At 41.8% G+C, this 17,988-nt stretch overlaps 1 protein-coding gene across 3 annotated transcripts; it reads left to right on the top strand.

Moving 5' to 3' along the window:
- Positions 1–37: 37 nt before the first annotated feature.
- Positions 38–16,795, top strand: creb1b (cAMP responsive element binding protein 1b). 3 transcript variants are annotated; one of them, XM_031870174.1, is made up of 8 exons: positions 38–114; positions 11,738–11,927; positions 12,098–12,244; positions 12,352–12,452; positions 13,015–13,169; positions 14,637–14,822; positions 15,050–15,203; positions 15,538–16,795. In XM_031870174.1, exons 2-8 carry the CDS (start codon positions 11,826–11,828, stop codon positions 15,680–15,682), a joined length of 990 nt encoding a protein of 329 aa, XP_031726034.1. In that variant the 5' UTR covers positions 38–114; positions 11,738–11,825; the 3' UTR covers positions 15,683–16,795. The 3 variants fall into 3 exon arrangements, with proteins under 3 accessions (XP_031726034.1, XP_031726033.1, XP_031726035.1); XM_031870173.1 differs by lacking the exon at positions 38–114 and adding an exon at positions 6,072–6,633; XM_031870175.1 differs by lacking the exon at positions 38–114 and adding an exon at positions 11,470–11,635.
- The last annotated feature ends 1,193 nt before the right edge of the window (positions 16,796–17,988 follow it).

Raw genomic sequence — 17,988 nt, 5'->3', positions numbered from 1 at the left:
CCGGGCTGGAGGGGGTTGGGGGGGGGGGGGGGGCACGGGGGGGGGTTAGGGAGGTGAAGCGGGGAAGGTGGGCTCCTCATCCTTCTCTTCTCCAACTGAGCCTCCTTCCTCAAGGTCAGTCACACATACACACACACGTGCACACACATGTACACGTTCACACACAGGCAGGCAGGTTGGCAGACATGGCACACACACATACACACACACAGACACAGACAGACACACACACATTTAGTTGAGCTCAAGTAGAAAAGACGCCTTCTGCCTGCTTTTCTCTCTCCGACTCTCTGTACCAACCAGCCAAGTCTCAGTCAACCATCTGGAGATAAAAACACCATTCTTCCCCACACACACACGCACACACACACACACACACACACACACACACACAAACACAAACACACACTGTGTGTTTACGATAATAGACCAAATGCCTCTATTAATTCTTTCTCTTTCTGTGTCTGTCTGTGACTGTGTGTGCATGCACAACGTAGAAAATATCCTATACTCTTGTTTTTTGGACAAAAATCCACTACTTCTCAATCTTATGAAGTCATTCACTCTCTATTATTGAGTCTTAGAAAAATGTATTTATCATGATGATTTCTAGTCTGACTTTACATTTTTTTTAATTAAAAACATCTGAAATGACTAAATGAAATGGTTAAAGCTGCTCAACTTCACTGAATAGACACAAACCGGATGTGTCAAAAACCTCTTTCGCACAGATTTTCCGCGCTACTGCCGTGAAGAAGATCTGCCGTTACGCCGGCTTTACTTTTATTTTTTCACACTGAACCAAACAACGGCAGGCATGACCCCACCGCAGTGTGGGATTTCAGATAGTAGCAGGTCAAAGCCAACCCCAGATTCAATCTTGTTTTGAATCAAGATTTGCCCACATGGCGTTTTGCCTTTCTATATTTGCGTTTCTTCAGCGTTAATGTGCCCGCCATTTTCGTAGCTTCCTCTCGGATGCGTGCTTACGGTCTGGCACCTGGTCGCTACGTTTTTATGGAGTTTGACGTCCAAAAATGTCCCGAGAACACAGGAAAATAATAAAATAATGGTGATGAGGACACGGACGGCCGCAGGTTTAGGGGGTCATATGATGTTTGTACGAGTCAATACATTGTTTTGTTGAAATACACCACTCATTCAGCCAATCGGCATTAGTTTTGCAGCGGCAATTTTTCGACATTTAACTTCTAAAATTAGTTTTTTTGAAGGCAGATAGTGGCACCAGATCAGAAAACATGTGGTTCTGGAGGGCTTTTACAAACAAAGTGTGTTTTCATTTGTCCAACGACCATTCTGCACTGTTCTTTCACGTTTGGTTGTCCCTGACCCCTGAACGTACTTGTAAAGTACTTGCATTTAGTTGTCACCTTCTGAGCATTGCCCAAATTCAGTTCCAGCAACCGGTCCAGAGAACGGAGGCAACATAATGCAGAGGTTGTAATGCTCCTGCGGGAGAGGGCTGTTAGTGAGGTGTCGGCCCACCACAACTGCTCACACTCATAGATTCTCCTCTGGAGGGACGAACACCTTCCAAGAGATATTCCCTTATTTGGTGTCCTGTTAGTGGCGGCGAGCGCTGTCCGACATGTTGCTCCAAAATGTCGATGTTCAGTTGGCAGAGGCCGAAGCGTTCGATTCACGTCATGTTCAGAAGCCTCTGTGTACATTATGTTTCTCCTCTCATGTTTATTTCAGGTTTTCCCTTTAATTTTTGTATATTTCTATATGTATTCCTACAGCTGATATTAATTAAATAAATTGCAAAATGGCATTCAAGCAGTGGCATTAAACATGTGGCGCTCTTGTTTTTTTTGTTGTTGAATGTTAACTAAAGGACGACAATCCTGCAAAAAAACAGAAGACAACTAAAAACCAGCCATGTTGAAACCCCTAATGGGACGTGCTTCCCCCCCCTCCAAGTAAAATATTCCTCCTCTCCTCTTTGGGTCAAAATGTTCTCCCCCACCCCACACACACCTTCAGCCCCTCCACCCTCCTTTATTTATTTTTTTATAACTGGCTGCAAATTCACTGCTGTTCAATACCCAGACAGGGTCAATTCCCCAAACAATGTGTTCGGTGTCACAATAAAAAGGGTGTTCTTTACGGCGCGTTGCAGTAAAATGCTATTAAACAGATAAAACACCGGCAACGAGCATCAGGAGGATTATAAAAGGAATTGCCTTGATAAACTCCGCGTATCTGCGCGATGACACGCCAGCAGCTCTGCTCTCCTCTCTGTCGCCGCCGGGGAGGAGGCGGGGAGGCAGACTGGAGGAGCACATTGTGGGGGGGGGGGTTTACACAGCACTACGGCGCCACCATCTGGAGAGATTGAATAAAGAAAAGAAAAAAGAGGCTCTGTCAAGACTGCATGTCATTCTGAGGCTTGAAAGGGAAAGACGTTGAAAAAAAATTATTAAAATTAAATTCATTCCAATGGAAACTTTTTGTTCCTGCTGCTTGTGAAGGCTTCTGCATTTTCAGGAATTAATTGATTTGTCAGTGAGTGAAAGCTGGTTGGTGTTCTTTGTTTTTTTGTACTGCTTTCTACATCACAGCAGTGTGTCACATCTGAATGAGTACATTTCTACTTAAAGACATGGTAATGCTGTCACCAGCATTGGGTGTATTTTTTTATCTTTCTGTGGTGGAGAATCTTGAACCAATGGTTTCATGAAGTGTCCCATCCTGAGACATGATGGTGCACAACATTCTGTCTCAGGAAGGATTGGGTAGTAATTAAAACTGGTTCGAGACCCAAGTTGGTTGGAGGCGATAATTTGGTAAATTGAAGCACAATCGCACAATGATGCATGAGAGAAAATCCCGTCATTGGCTTGTGTTTGTCATGAGGTATTCCACCGTACCTGCAGATCCCATTAAAATGGTCTCCTACTTCCCTCTGGTGGTTACTGGGAGACAGTGGTGGGCCGCCAGGGCCTGCAAGGCCTTCTCTGCTGGCCTAAACAGAATCACAAAGCTATATCTATTTTAGAATTTAATAATTTTTCTTAAATACACTACATGTATTGTAATTTATAAAATTACTTTTCCCATTATCTTATTTTCTCATTGCACAGCTACTGTCTTCCTCAGTTGCTCTGCTTCCAGTGCAGCTTGTTTTAAGTAGAGCTTTTATCCAATCAGATTTCACCTCTGTGTCTCTAGGTAAGAAGAGAGGCCTGAGGCCTGCAGACTTACAAGTGAATCCATGTGCAGTTTAAGTGAATGGGGACGATATTGTTGATTGTCATAGTGTTCAACCAATCAGATCTTTAGTTTGACATGTTGGGCGTATTCTTTGACGTGTCAGCGCCTGTGAGCCGGCCTATAATGATGTCAGCATTACGTGCAGCTCAGTGTCCATGTACAGCTCTTGCCGCGAGGTGCAGAGTGTGCTGTGATTGGTCAGTGGGCGAGCACGTGACTATCGTGAAACGAAACTTAACAGCAGAGGCTTAGTCGGGTAGTGAATCACATCACGTGATGCAGCTCAGCCAATCAAATATGGGCATTCTGACTGAGTGAAATGTACCACACACCATGACACAGGGGACTGAGACAAGGAAAGACATTGCAGAGCAGTAATCATAAGACTATCTCTGTGGGCTGTGACTTGTCATTAAGGAATGATGGTGGGTCCCACAGCCAGACCAGCTGAGAACCACTGTCCTCCATGAGCACAGAAAACATTATGTTTTCCTGAATATAAGCTTCTGCATTTTCCAAATGCTCTAGTACTAATCAAATGTATTGTAAGCCTCGTACGTAGTAGTACATTTAATACGTACATAGTTACAGCCTTAGAAACTAATAACTGTGGTGCCATCATGTGGTTATAAGGTGATATTTCACTGTTGAGTGAAGGCCCAGGTATAAAATGCACGGCCCGCCACTGCTGGGAGAGCGCCTTCACCGAGGCATTTGTCAAAGCAGACATTTTGACTTGGCATGGAAAGCACAGGAGTCACTAATAACAGTAGCAATGGATCTCTTTTCTTTTCAAGTGTCCCAGTAAGCCAGTGGTTCTCAAACTTTTTCTGTTGCACCCCACTTTGGAGGAAGAAAAATGTTCATGCCCCACCGCCCCAACAAAATAACAAAATGGTCTATGTTGAATTTTTATTGAAATAACATTATCTGACTCCTCCGTCTGTGCTTTTTCAAATAATAGAATAAAGAAACTTGCAATCACTTTTAAGTAAACCAGATTGCTCCATCAGACAAAAACTAATAAAATGTGCAATCACTTTGTTAGAACAATGCAAATAAAGTTATATCTGTGCAAAAAATAACTACAATTTGGCAATAAATAGCTTATTGCAATTGGCTGCAATTAACCTGTTTTGCACTAAACATCTTTTCAAGATAACAATAAAGTGCAACTTGTGAAAAACTAAACAAAACAAGTTCAAATATTTGGCGATAAAGAGTTTTACACTGCATTTTGCTTGCGGTATTCATCAAGTTTCCTCTGAAAGAACTCCAGTGGCTTATTGACGTGAGTGGGGTGTAATGTCTCCAAGTGTCTTTTTAATTTGTTGGGTTTCATACTATCCGCAGCTAGAGTTTTCAGACATTAAACATAGACTGGTCTCTCCTCATCTCCTACCGCGTTCACTGTGAAACCCAGAGCAAGATAGGCGTCATCATATTTTGTTCTTGGCTGCTTGCTGTTCGTCTCGGATGCATCGCGGTGGCATTAAGCGGTTGCTTTTCTGTTCCCACCTGCCAAATGTCTCTTCATTTGGAACACTAAGCCACACATGTGAGTCGCCAAGGATCATGGCCGTCGCACATGTGCAAGCGTAACCTGTTAACGGCGTAACGTAAACATTTACACGAAAGTACAGGCATTTCGCCATGTATTTATTAATTAATTTTAAAAAATAATTAATTAATTTCCCCCTGCGCCCCACCTGTAATACCACCGCGCCCCACTAGAGGGGCGTGCCCCACAGTTTGAGAACCACTGCAGTAAGCCATGACCAGCCGGAACATTACCAGGACCCTGAAACTGAAGCAGCTAAATGGAATAGAGCCATACTTCATTTTAATATTTACACCTGTGCTTTGAAATGTGGAAATGTCCATGCAATAGTGTTGGTACAAGTATCTGTGTAGAGATTGTTTACTCAGTTCGTGTCACGATGATGCACACCAGCCAGATGGTAGCATGGTGGGACAGTGGTTATAGCAGTGTCACCTCACAGCGAGAGAGTCCTATTTTTAACCCGCCAGGCGTGTATTCTCTCGGTGTGTATACTCTCGGTGGTGGAGTACTAAGTTGCCCTCACGTGCGAGTATGAACGATGACAGAGAAACGCTCATGGATGGACCCATACCACCCCCCCTAAAAAAAACAAAACTATCCCCAACATTGCAATAAAAGAACCGAGAAAAGGTTCTTCAGCCGACAATTTTCAGTGAAGTGGGTTAATCATCTATGGGAACCAAGACACTGTTTCTGGTAAGACAAGTTGCTATTTCATTTGTTTATGTATTTTTTCCCCACGTTATCAGCAGCACAAATACAATTAATTAATGTCCACTTTATGGAGGCAGACGTTTCAAAATCAGATAACTCAAAACCTATACATATATGCAAATGATAGCTATCTGCATGAGATATACCAAAAGGTAAAATTAATGTTTAGTGATTGGGTGGACTGATCATTTACAATAACTGGTGTATTGAACGTGTATTATTGTATTTAAAAAAATCAACTTTTGGACTTCTACACTATTAGAAAAAGGGTATATAAGTAGAATGAGTGGTGAAAGAAGTACCCTGACCTTTTACTTACATAAAAGTAGCAATACTTACTTGTGAAACTACTAAATTCAGAATCCTTCTTAAGTAAAACAACAGTAAAAAATATACTTTGAGTACACAAATTAAAATTACTTCAAGCTTAATCTATAATAATACAGTATATCATAATGTATTACTTTATTTCTACTCTAAACTGGCAAAGTAATTATTATTAATAAAAGCACAAAAAGTAAAATGTACAATATTTGCCTCCAAAATGAGAAGAGGTATAAAAATGAAAATACTCAAGGAAAGTACGAGTACCTCAAAACTGTAAAACATATAAGTACAGTACTTGAGGAAATATATTTAGTTACAACCCTCACTGAAATCATCTACACCTACCATATCTATGGCTTATTCAAACCAAAACTATTTTCACAACCTAAAAATATAAAATATAAAAAAAATGTTTTCTGTGATTTAGGTGAACCTTTAAACGCCAGTGAATAACAAGCCTTTATGTCCGTGGTGTTTATCTAACATGGTATTGTTGTTGTCGTTACATAATCATTAAGCTGTTTATTGTAAAATGTAATTTTTCCGAACGCTTCACGAGGCGGGAGGCTGTCGTCATGTTCCGCTCCTCCTCGGTATTTTCCGCCCGTCTCCGTCCCCGCGTCGGGCCTTTCCGGCCAGCGTCGCCAATCTGTTTTCTCGTCCTTCTCCAATCTCCGTGTTGTTGTTCCCGGTGACGCGGCGGAGGTGTAGCCTGACGCGGGCTCTTACGTGTCGGCCAGAATAAAAGTGGAGCTCCGGAGGCCCGCGAGTGACGAAGGGAGTCCGTATCGGTAAGGACGGAGCGGTGTCCAGGGCTCAGGGAGAGGCGGCACGCGGCCGTAGGAAGTGTCGGTCTGGTCGGGTTCGGCCCGAAGGGAACAAAGAGATCATGGCGCCGCGGTGTGTTTGTAGCAGAAGGGAGGGAGGGGAGGCTGCGGCGGTTTGGGAGAAACGGAGCAAACTGTTCGGCTTTTTGTCGCGAACCAAGAGGGGCAGTTCGTGTGTTAACACGTCAGAAACTGTGATATGACTTTAGCGTTGAAAAAAAATACACTCTACTGTCAAATTATGCTCTAACAGACAGATTTATGCGCACATGTTTTGCGCCGTTTCCCAGCGCATTGAACCCCATCAGTAGCGATGTTTATTTATTTCTGCTACTTGCCCGATTTAATTCGATATTTTCGAATTTATGTTTTTTACACGCGCTCACTTTGTCGATAACCGTCTCGTTTCTATTTCCTATTCATTGTATCTCGATAGAAATAGGGCTGTTTTTACAGGCCGTCGCGTTTGGCCGCACACAACATGAACTCAAAAGGCCTGGAGATTTTTTTTAACTCGCTTGTTGAAGTTGTAAATAAGTTTTCTTGTCTCCCGGGGATGTGGCCGGTGTGTGTGCGTCGAGGGGGGCGTTGCTCCGGCCATGTGGCTCCGCTGTCACACGAGTGATGTTTTGAAAAGCAGAGGGAGAAATGTGTGAAGCCAATCATGCGGCGAGAGAGCAGCTACGCACCGCGTGAGATCACCGAGCCACGCGTCCCCAGATCAGCGCTCTCTGTGCCGCCCGAGGTCCGATCTGCGGTCCCGAAAGGGCCTTTTATTGTTGGTGATGAATGCAGTGTAGATTCAGAGCCAGAGTTTAAAGTGTGTCTTCCACAGAGTTAGTTAGTTTCTCCTGTGTAGACTCTGTTGAATCCCAGAAGTTATCAGTGGTGGAAAGTACATTTACTCAAGTACTCCGCAATTTTGAGGTACTTTAGATATTTACATTTTCTGCTACTTTTCTATGTTTACATGGTTTATTTATTTGCGATTTTACAGCACAGGGGTTGCACAATGGAATATAAGCTGATGCCACCACACACACACACACACACACACGCACAAACAGAATATGTATACACATGTAGAATCGAATAATATGAAGTGAAATCAAGTGATGTATACACTTACTTATATCCCAAACCTAATGAGATGTTGGTTTATTGTGGGAGTGAGGGTCTGTGGAACCATCTTAAAAGAAAGTTTAAAAGTAAATTTATACACTACGACAAATACTGTATTTTAGCTTTTATTCCACTTCATTTATTTGATAATTTTAGTTACTTTACAGATGAATAATACAAAATGTGATCAACAAATCAGTTATGATGTAGTTAATAATTATTATCCAATGATGTAATACATATTAGTCAGAAATGGGCAGTTGTACATAATGTCTACTTTAACCAATATGATGCCAATACTTGTGTACTCTTACAGGAGTAATATTGAATGCAGGACATCTACTGGACATCTACTTTTTAACACAGTATTGCTACTTTTATTAAAGGCAAGGCAAGTTTATTTGTATAGCACATTTGAACTACAAGGTAATTGAAAGTGCTTCACATAAAACCATTAAAAACATAAGGCAAAAGGAGATTTAAAAACAATTAAGAACATTCATTGAAACAATAAAAACAGTCATTAAAACACAAAAAGCAGTGTAAGAAATAAAATAAAGTAGTAAAATGCAGGAAATTGATTAATGTCCTTGAATATGGTTCAATTAAAGGCAGCAGCAAACAGAAAAGTCTTCAATCTTGATTTAAAGGAGCTGAGGGTCTTAGCAGACCTGCAGCTTTCTGGGACTTTGTTCCAGATATGTGGCTCTGGGAACAGAAAGTAGACCAGTCCCAGACGACCTAAGGGGTCGGGGATGGTTCATAAGGTAGCAGCAGATCAGAGATGTATTTTGGCCCTAAACCATTCAGTGCTTTATAAACCAACAGCAGGATTTTAAAGTCAATTCTTTGTTGGACAGGAGGCCAGTGCAAAGACCTCAGAACTGGACTGATGTGATCCACTTTCTTGGTCTTCGTGAGGACTCGAACTGCAGCGTTCTGATTGACTTTTTACAGAGACCTGTAAACACAGCGTTACAGTAGTCGAGTCTACTGAAGATAAATGCATGGACAAGTTTTTCCAAATCCTGTTGAGACATAAATCCTCTAATCCTTGATATATTATTTAGGTGATAGTAGGCTGATTTTGTAATTGTCTTGGCTGTTCAGGTCGAGGTCTGAATCCATAACTACAGCTAGATTTCTGGCTTGGTTTGTGGTTTCTAACATCACTGATTGAAGCTGAGCGCTGACTTTCAATTGTTCGTCCTTGGTACCAAAAACAATTACTTCTGTTTTGTCTTTGTTTAATTGAAAGTACAAGATCTGAGTTTCTTCTGAGATTCTTCCAACACTTATTATTGTTGTTACAGTTAAAATACAATTCATTAAAAACGTCAATCAGTTTCCTCTCTATTTAATTAATTATTGAAATATTTTATTTTTTTACATAAACTCTTTATAATAATCTATTCATCCAACACAGTCACTCACAATAATGATGATTTAAACGCCATAACAGCTTTTAGAGCTTCTTTACTAACAGAGGGAAACGTATAAATGTTTGAACTACAGATAATGGGTTATTAATCTTTATATGAGCTAGTCAGCCAATAGGGTGTCATCACATCTTTTTGTTTCTGTTCCGTTTCCATTAAAGTCATCCATATTGTTATCACAATAACGTGCTTCTCTTTCACCTTTGTAAAACCTGTCCATGCTTGCAACAAGGAAAGCCATTTTAGTGATGATGCATTCAAAGTCACTGATGACGGTTGGCCATTAAAAGTATCATTTAAAATTATGTTTTTTTACTCCAGCTGGCTTCCTTTGTTCAACATTTAGAAAGGTTCAGGAACAGAGGTGTTTCCTAATACAACTCAGAACAATCTTCTCAATTTTTCAATCATCTCTCTTTTTTGGAGACTGTTTGTTGACTTGAGTGAAACCTTGTCACCAACAAGAAATTCATTTATACGGGTATATAAAAGAAATATATATATATCAACACACGGGATTCCAGAGCATGTCATTATCCAGAACAACGGATTTTACACTAAGCTACACATGCTGGAATGCTGAAACAATTCATCCAGACAAATGTGTAACAACTGGAACTCCACGCCTCCTTTGTGGCCCTCCAGGTGCATTCTCATATTTTCCCACAATGCATTCAATATTAGTACAACTACCTTTAAGTGAAACGCAATCCACTGTGACACCACAAACACACAATAGAGTGACTGTAGAGCAGAATCATCAACTCTCAACAAAAACTGAACGCTACAAGATTCATAAATGTAGATTTATTTATTTTTTTTGCACCATTTTAAACATCTATTGCTTTTACTTTTATTTCATTGAACATTTTACGCACTTTACTGTAAAACAAGGTGAAAACCTCGTAATGCATAAGAACCCATTTATTATTTTATTAAAACATAATTTAATGCCAAATCAATCTTCTCTCTTTCAGTCACAAATGTATTTGTCTTATTTAAAAAACAACAGCAAGGTTCAGTGGATCACAGGTACCACGTTTCCTCATTTTCAAACAAGAAACCACTTGTTTATAGTGTCGTTACCGGTGTAATAAACTAAGATGGAACTGTTGGATTTCAATTTACAGATAAAACCCACAATAGATACGATCAGTCATCATTGTTCAGGACCAGTTTTCTCACATTTCTGACCAGCGCTCCACCTCATAATCCACCAAGATCCAGATGTTTTTATCTAGCGCACACATTCGGCCTCTCACACTTTTTAGAGTTCAGCACCTGTGACTCCATGCTGAATTTCACCTTAGGCCAGAACAAGGAACTTAAATATTAAATATCCATCCATCCATCCATTTTCCTCCGCTTATCCAGGGTCGGGTCGCGGTGGCAACAGGCCAAGCAGGCCGACCCAGACTTCCCTCTCACCGGCAACATGTTCCAGCTCATTCTGGGGGATCCCGAGGCGTTCCCAGGCCAGCTGGGAGATGTAATCCCTCCAGCATGTTCTGGGTCTTCCCCGGGGTCTCTTCCCAGTTGGACGTGCCTGGAAAACCTCCAGTGGGAGGCGTCCAGGAGGCATCCTAATTAGATGCCCGAACCACCTCAGCTGACTCCTTTCGACGCGAAGGAGTAGTGGCTCGACTCCAAGCTCCCTCCTGATGACCGAGCTCCTTACCCTATCTCTAAGGCTGAGCCCGGCTACCCTACGGAGGAAGCTCATTTCGGCCGCTTGTAGCCGCGACCTTGTCCTTTCGGTCACGACCCAGAGTTCGTGACCATAGGTGAGGGTAGGAACGTAGACCGAGTCGTAAATTGAGAGCTTTGCCTTCCGGCTCAGCTCCCTCTTCACCAAGACGGTCCGGTGCCTCGCCTGCTTTACTGCTGCAGCCGCACCAATCCGTCTGTCGATCTCCCGCTCCATCTTACCCTCACTTGTGAACAAGACCCCGAGATACTTGAACACCTTCGCTTGAGGTAGGCACTCCGTCCCCACCTGGCGGGAGCAATCCACCGGTTTCCGGTAAATATTAAACATAATATTACATTGCATTACAGTCATTTAGCAGACGCTTTTATCCAAAGCGACTTACAATTCAGAGTCTATCACATTTCTACAACGTAGGCACAGCTACGGGAGCGATTTTGGGGTTAAGTGTCTTGCTCAAGGACACATCGACATGCGACTAGCGGAGCCAGAGCCGAGGTTCGAACCGCCGACCCCCTGATTGAAAGACGGCCCTGCTATCCACTTAGCCACAATCGCCCCCATGGCACACGTTTTTATTAAACATAAAATTAAACATAAAAGATTTAATGTTTAATAGTTAATAACAGATTCATGGGCATCTGGTCGATACACTGCGGTTTGAGATTGCAGCGTCATTCTGGATACATCCATTGAGGTTAGGCAAACATTCCTATGTGATGAAAATGTAAGAATAATTTCTTAAGGTATCTGCACTTCATTTCTGCCGTGTTTGCTTGTATGTGTTTGTTTTTTCCAGTTCGTACCATCTGTGGTGCTGATCAACAGATGCTGGCGGCTGCAGATTTTAACAGCCTCTCCCCGAATCTTCATCCTCACCTCAGCCGATGAAGATGGAGACCGTGGAGGTTCAGCAGGGACTGGAGGCTGTTGTGACTGAGACCGAGACCCAGCACATCACCCAGGCGCAGATCGCTACTCTGGCACAGGTAACGGGAGACGTGGGTATCGAACAGGCCATGAGGATCGGGAAGTGCCGCTGGTTTGCCGAACATTTTGAAAGAAAATAACAATTGTAAAATGTAAAATAAAATAGAAAAGTTTGGCGTTAAAGTGCACGTGGCAGACAGCCTGATCATGTCACCTGTGAATTTTTTAGGTAACAATGACAACAGGGCACATCTCAGCAACCGGTCCCACGGTAACACTGGTGCAGCTTCCCAACGGACAGACGGTTCAGGTCCACGGTGTGATCCAGGCCGCACAGCCGTCTGTCATCCAGTCCCCACAGGTCCAGACCGTGCAGGTAAAACACACACACACACACACACACACAATCCTAGTTTTGGCTGTTTTTAGATTTAGCCACAGGTTAAAGAGCATGAAGTGAGAGGGTCCGTTGGTTTGTTCCAGATCTCCACCATAGCAGAGAGTGAGGATTCACAGGAGTCCGTAGACAGTGTCACTGACTCTCAGAAGCGCAGGGAGATTCTGTCACGACGCCCCTCATACAGGTAATGTGTGTGTGTGTGTGTGTGTGTGTGTGTGTGTGTGTGCGCGCGCGCGCGCAACACTTTCAGGAGACCGGCAAAACAATTATAATACCTCATAACTAAAGCAAACTAGGCACATGTTTTTTTTCGCTTTGTTATTTACACATTTTAGATGGCATCCAGCTGCATCAATCAATATTTTCATATGATTAATAAAACTCAATATGATACAAAAAATTGCATCTACAGTGCAACACCAATTCATTTTTTTTCAGCTCTTTTTGATTTTCTCCCCCATTCAGCTCTTTCTATAACTAGAAGATGTATTGATTGTGGGAAAAGCTTGTTTACTGTAAACAGTGATAATAAAATACTTGCAGAAAAAAAAAAAGAACAGTATCCAAAATCTGGGGATAAAAAGTTATTTCAACCATTTGGCATATTTTCTTAGTGAAAGTACCCAAACAACGAGGATTACATGTATGAGACATGGAAATGACCATTGAAAAGCTAACGGTGATACTAAAACTGATGCAATACTTCACATGAAATAGAACTCCCGTTGTCGTTTTCCCCCCGACAGGAAAATCCTGAACGACCTCTCGTCCGACGCACCGGCCGTCCCTCGTATCGAGGAGGAGAGGGCCGAGGAGGATTCCACCATCGCCGCCGCCACACATTCGATCACCACCGTCACAGTGCCCACGCCCATCTACCAGACCAGCAGCGGCCAATACAGTAAGTGATGGTTGACTCGGTGCAGCCGTGTCCAAGGTCGCAGGTGGACGACTTGCCCGTCACACCTTGTTCAAACGTTAAACGTGTGCCACGATTAGGGATGGGTGGCCTTAGGATTTATTAATCTCTTATTTTTATTGCAAAAAATATATATTTATTATAATACTCATTATTATTACTATTACTATCATTATTATTGTTGTTATTATAATTAATAATACGAATTGTTATTATAAATAATAATAATACAAAATAATAGGATTAGAATTTATTTATATATAAAATATAACAAATATTACAAAATATTGTTTTTTATTATAATAGTCATTATTATTATTATAATTAATAATTGTTTTTATTTATAATAATAATAACGAATTCAGAAAAGGATTACAATTAATTTATATATCAACTACAACAAAATATTGTTTGTAACGGGTGCGACAGGAAAGTCAATATACGAGTTCAATATTCTCCCGTGAAACAAATCTTAGTAAACCAGATCATATTCTTGACATTAAAACACAGAGTGAAGTTTGAAACGAGCGAGCTGCGGCTTTAAGAAGTTTGTCCATTTACCTGACATGAGCCTCGGTGCACACGTGAGTGAAGACAAAGGGAAACACGCAGAGACATATTGACCATGAACGGTCGACTATTAGACGACTGGATCTAAGGAGCCTGATTCCACGGATAACGTTGCAGTCGAATCGTCGCAGTGACGGGAAAATGTGGTGATGTCATCACTCATAAATAACAACATCATAAGGCCACTGTTTCAAAATCAAGGACTACATTTATTAATCACGAGCCCTCACATAAACGCAGCACCGTCAGAGCGCAGGAATTTTTTCACATTTATGAACGATCCTCGAAACCCAGCTGCTCGCAGGTTGCGTCTCTCTCTGACTCTCGTCGTTGGCGCTCTCCTCCCGTCTGGGTATATTGCTACAATGGAGAACATGGAATTATGAAGGAAAGCGAGCAAGATAAGAAACTGTGTCTCTTTGTCTTAACGATCTCTGATCTGTGTCAGTACTATGGACACTACACCACACTACACACACACACACAACACACACAGAACAAACAGTAAATGATTTAGTTGTTTTTACTGTTTTTTTATTGATACATAAAGCTGAATATATATATATATGCACACACACAACACACCTGTGTAAGTGTGTAAATAGTCAATTGTTCGCTAACTTATTGCCACAACAACTTTATAAGGTGGAAATGTGTGTCTGTCAGCTTGTTTTAGATAAATATATCTTTTCAATCCGGTTGTGTACTCATCCATTTCCCCGGTGAGCGGTTCTGTTGACAGTGGATCTTACGAACAGTTGGAGCAGGTTAAACACATGTTGACAACGACTGGTGAGCAGAGCTGGACGGCCGAGTGTTTCTTCTCTCTCATCGTTTCATTCCTGTTCTTTGGTTTGTTCCCTCTCGCCGAACACACAGTCGCAATCACACAGGGCGGAGCCATTCAGCTGGCCAACAACGGCACGGATGGAGTCCAGGGCATCCAGACTCTGACCATGACCAACGCAGCAGCAGCTGCCCAGCCCGGAGCCACCATCCTCCAGTACGCGCAGACCAGCGACGGCCAGCAGATACTGGTTCCCAGTAACCAGGTGATGGTCCAAGGTGAGCGGGCTGAATCAATGAAGCTGTGTGTAAAAGGGCTGAAGCGTGTGATGTGTTCATTTTGCATCGAGATCCATTACTTTTGAATGTATGTATTTATTTTTATTATGAATCCTTTCAGAAAAAGCATTTTTTTTCCTTCCTAATCTTGGTCATTTTCTGCTGATATTATTTTCTATTTATAGTTTTTTTTAAATTTAAAAATAATATGTGACCACACCTTCCAGCCTCCTCCGGTGACGTCCAGGCCTACCAGTTCCGAGCGGCCCCCGCCAGCACCATCGCCCCGGGGGTGGTCATGGCCTCTTCCCCTGCCCTGCCCACCCAGGGCGCCACCGAGGTAGTCACCCGCAAACGGGAAGTCCGCCTCATGAAGAACAGGTATGAAAAGAGGGGGGTCGGGGGGTGTCTGCTCTCAAAAGTGGCTTTGCTCTGGCATCAGGAATTCCCCAATAATCAAAAATAAAGGTCAGTCTGGGGTAGGTGATAGATTTATTAAAAACCAGACAATAGGATGACGATAAATAAATGACACAGCATTCACTGAAGTGCCCCCTGAATATGAATAAGAAAGACAGCATCCCCGGGCGCCTGTCATTGGCAGCCCACTGCTCCCTATATACAGGGATGGGTCAAATGTAGACAAATTTCCCCAATAACGGGATCAATATAGTATAACAAATAATAAAATAAATGTGTCTCGTCCTTCCTACAGAGAGGCAGCGCGGGAATGTCGCAGGAAGAAGAAGGAGTATGTTAAGTGTCTGGAGAACCGAGTGGCCGTCTTGGAGAACCAAAATAAGACACTAATCGAAGAACTGAAAGCCCTCAAAGACCTGTACTGCCATAAATCCGACTAGTTCGTTATCCCGACTGCCCGACCTTCCACTTTGCACACGGCTCGCTAATCCAGTCCTACTTCTACTACCTTCTCTTCAGTGGGCTGTCAATAATCATTCATTTCAAAAATACACACAATCTTTCCAATATCAATACACCAAAACAGCAGCTACAATCCAGCTGCTGACAAGTTAGTGGAACACTGTGCTCTTCATTGTAGGGGTACTACACTGGACAGCAGAGTCCAACGAGGGCAAGGACATACTCTCCCCGGGGTTCATTTCCACCATCTACATGGTCTCTTTTTACAGCCAGATCACGTCAAACTGAATGGTGGACTTGCTCATATTGAATGGCCTCCCTGGACTGTATGCAAGCAATAACGCCCGACAAATTGCCCTTAAAGCATCGCCGTTGCTGCTATGGTTACCTGCAGTGAAAATGTGCAATTGTTAAACTCTGTTGAATGAGTCACATATAATATATTTATTAATGAGTATTTTCACTGTTTAACTTTACAGTCACTATGATGAGTTCAGTGTCAACAGTCAACTGGCCAAAATTATGACAAGAAAAAAAAACATTGAAAGTATGTTTATCCTAAAACAGTGTCTGACGTTTCGGTTTCAGGATGTGAATGAATTATGATCTTCTAACTTAATCCACATCGACTTTTTTCAGAAATATGGCCACCAGTGTAGCGGACTCTACAACTAATTGGACACAAACAAGTCTTTTTTTATTTTATTTTTAAGATTCTACCAACGGCCGATCTTTTAGGAGGCGGAGCTGCGTGTGTCAGCAGACGGTAACTTGGCCACAACAGACGGTTGTTGAGGTGCTAATAAAATGAGACCATTAGCAAGCCGAGGCACTGTTTTATAGGAAGATTATTGTTTTTACGACTTGGGGTTCCATATTTATATTTTTGGCCAACATTTTATAAGTTAAAGTAACATTACTCGCTACCTTCGGTCTAGTAGGGAAGCAACACAAGAGGCCGTTTTACCTCAGTGTAAACTAATCTGAATGTTGAAGTTATTACGCAACCTGGTTGCTTTGACTGACAGCACTTAACACGGTTCAGCGCACAAGTAGTTTTTTAGAGGCAAAGCTCAATCTTAATGATATATATATACGTATATATATATATATATACCTATCTTTGGTTATCCAGGCTGGCTAGTATATATATATATAGACCCAAGTTATATGACAGATACAGATGGGTGAGTAGAAGGTTGTCTCGTCAAAGATTAGACTCTAAACAGATAATAACCAGGTTGTACAAAAGCGCACATTTAAGTTATTCAAACAGACCTAAATGTTCGGTCATCTCATTGTGCCACACTGAACGGTCAGTTTGTTGTCAAAAACAAAAAGACCGCCATAATCAAAGTTATCATTCTAACGTGACATTCATTTTTCTGTTTTTTTTTTACAATGTTGTGTCTGTTTGCAACGTCTGTGAATTAAATGGTGGTACAACATGGATCGAGATGGCAGAGCCATTTATTGTAAATGTGTAGCAGATTCTTTGTGATATTGGCTACAAATACATGGGTTTAACCCGAACGATCCATGTTATGTTTTGTCGGACTGTGTGTTTGTCGAGAAGATACGTGTGCGTATTTGTCCGTTTATTTTTTTATATAACTGTACAGAGTCTCTACGGCATGTGTAGACCTCGTGTGTTTTTGGTTTGTTTGATATGGGAAATATTCTTACGGCTTGTACAAAACCAACTTTTGCATATTTGTAACATGCATTAATGTATAGTAGAAGACAGAGTACGTGTGTGTTCATGTAATCCACCAGGCCTACCACCGTCATGGCAGCTAAGTGTGTGAGAAAAGGCCTTCGCTGGTTATATTTCGGAGCGCTGTGCTCTGTTTGTTTGTAGAGAGCAGTCAGGTTCCACAACATATCAGGTGCTTTTTTTTGGGTTAATTCGAAAACTGCACAGAACATTTGTTGGTTTCACACTCATCCACACATGGCTATGTTTTTAACTGGAAATGTACTATTATCTCAGCAGGAATGTCTCCATTAACAACGGTTTTAAATATCTTCCAATTGATCAAATGAAAGCACAACTTTTCCTTCCTTTTAGGCACTTCATATTTATTTTACTGCAAAATTACACTCGATTTTAATTTAAGATACAAGATATATCAACCCAATTATGTGCTGATTTAAACCGTAAACTAACCTGAATCCTCTCTGAACCAAAAATATTTGACAGTTTTGGGGTAAAGCATACTTGTTTGTTATGGGAACTCTACATTCTTACTGTTTCCTCCAGCTCACTGTTGATGTTTGAAAC

Source organism: Anarrhichthys ocellatus, unplaced genomic scaffold (assembly GCF_004355925.1).
Source record: "Anarrhichthys ocellatus isolate YVR2014 unplaced genomic scaffold, GSC_Weel_1.0 scaffold51, whole genome shotgun sequence".
Lineage (NCBI taxonomy): Eukaryota > Metazoa > Chordata > Actinopteri > Perciformes > Anarhichadidae > Anarrhichthys > Anarrhichthys ocellatus.
Note: the sequence above shows the minus strand (reverse complement) of the source record. Positions and strands in the feature narration are given on the sequence as shown.

Coding starts and splice junctions, on each gene's coding strand:
- creb1b (XM_031870174.1), top strand. CDS start 11,826: ATGAAGATGGAGACCGTGGAGGTTCAGCAGGGACTGGAGGCTGTTGTG. Junction 12,453..13,014: donor TCACGACGCCCCTCATACAG/GTAATGTGTGTG, acceptor TCCCCCCGACAG/GAAAATCCTGAACGACCTCT. Junction 15,204..15,537: donor GTCCGCCTCATGAAGAACAG/GTATGAAAAGAG, acceptor TCCTTCCTACAG/AGAGGCAGCGCGGGAATGTC.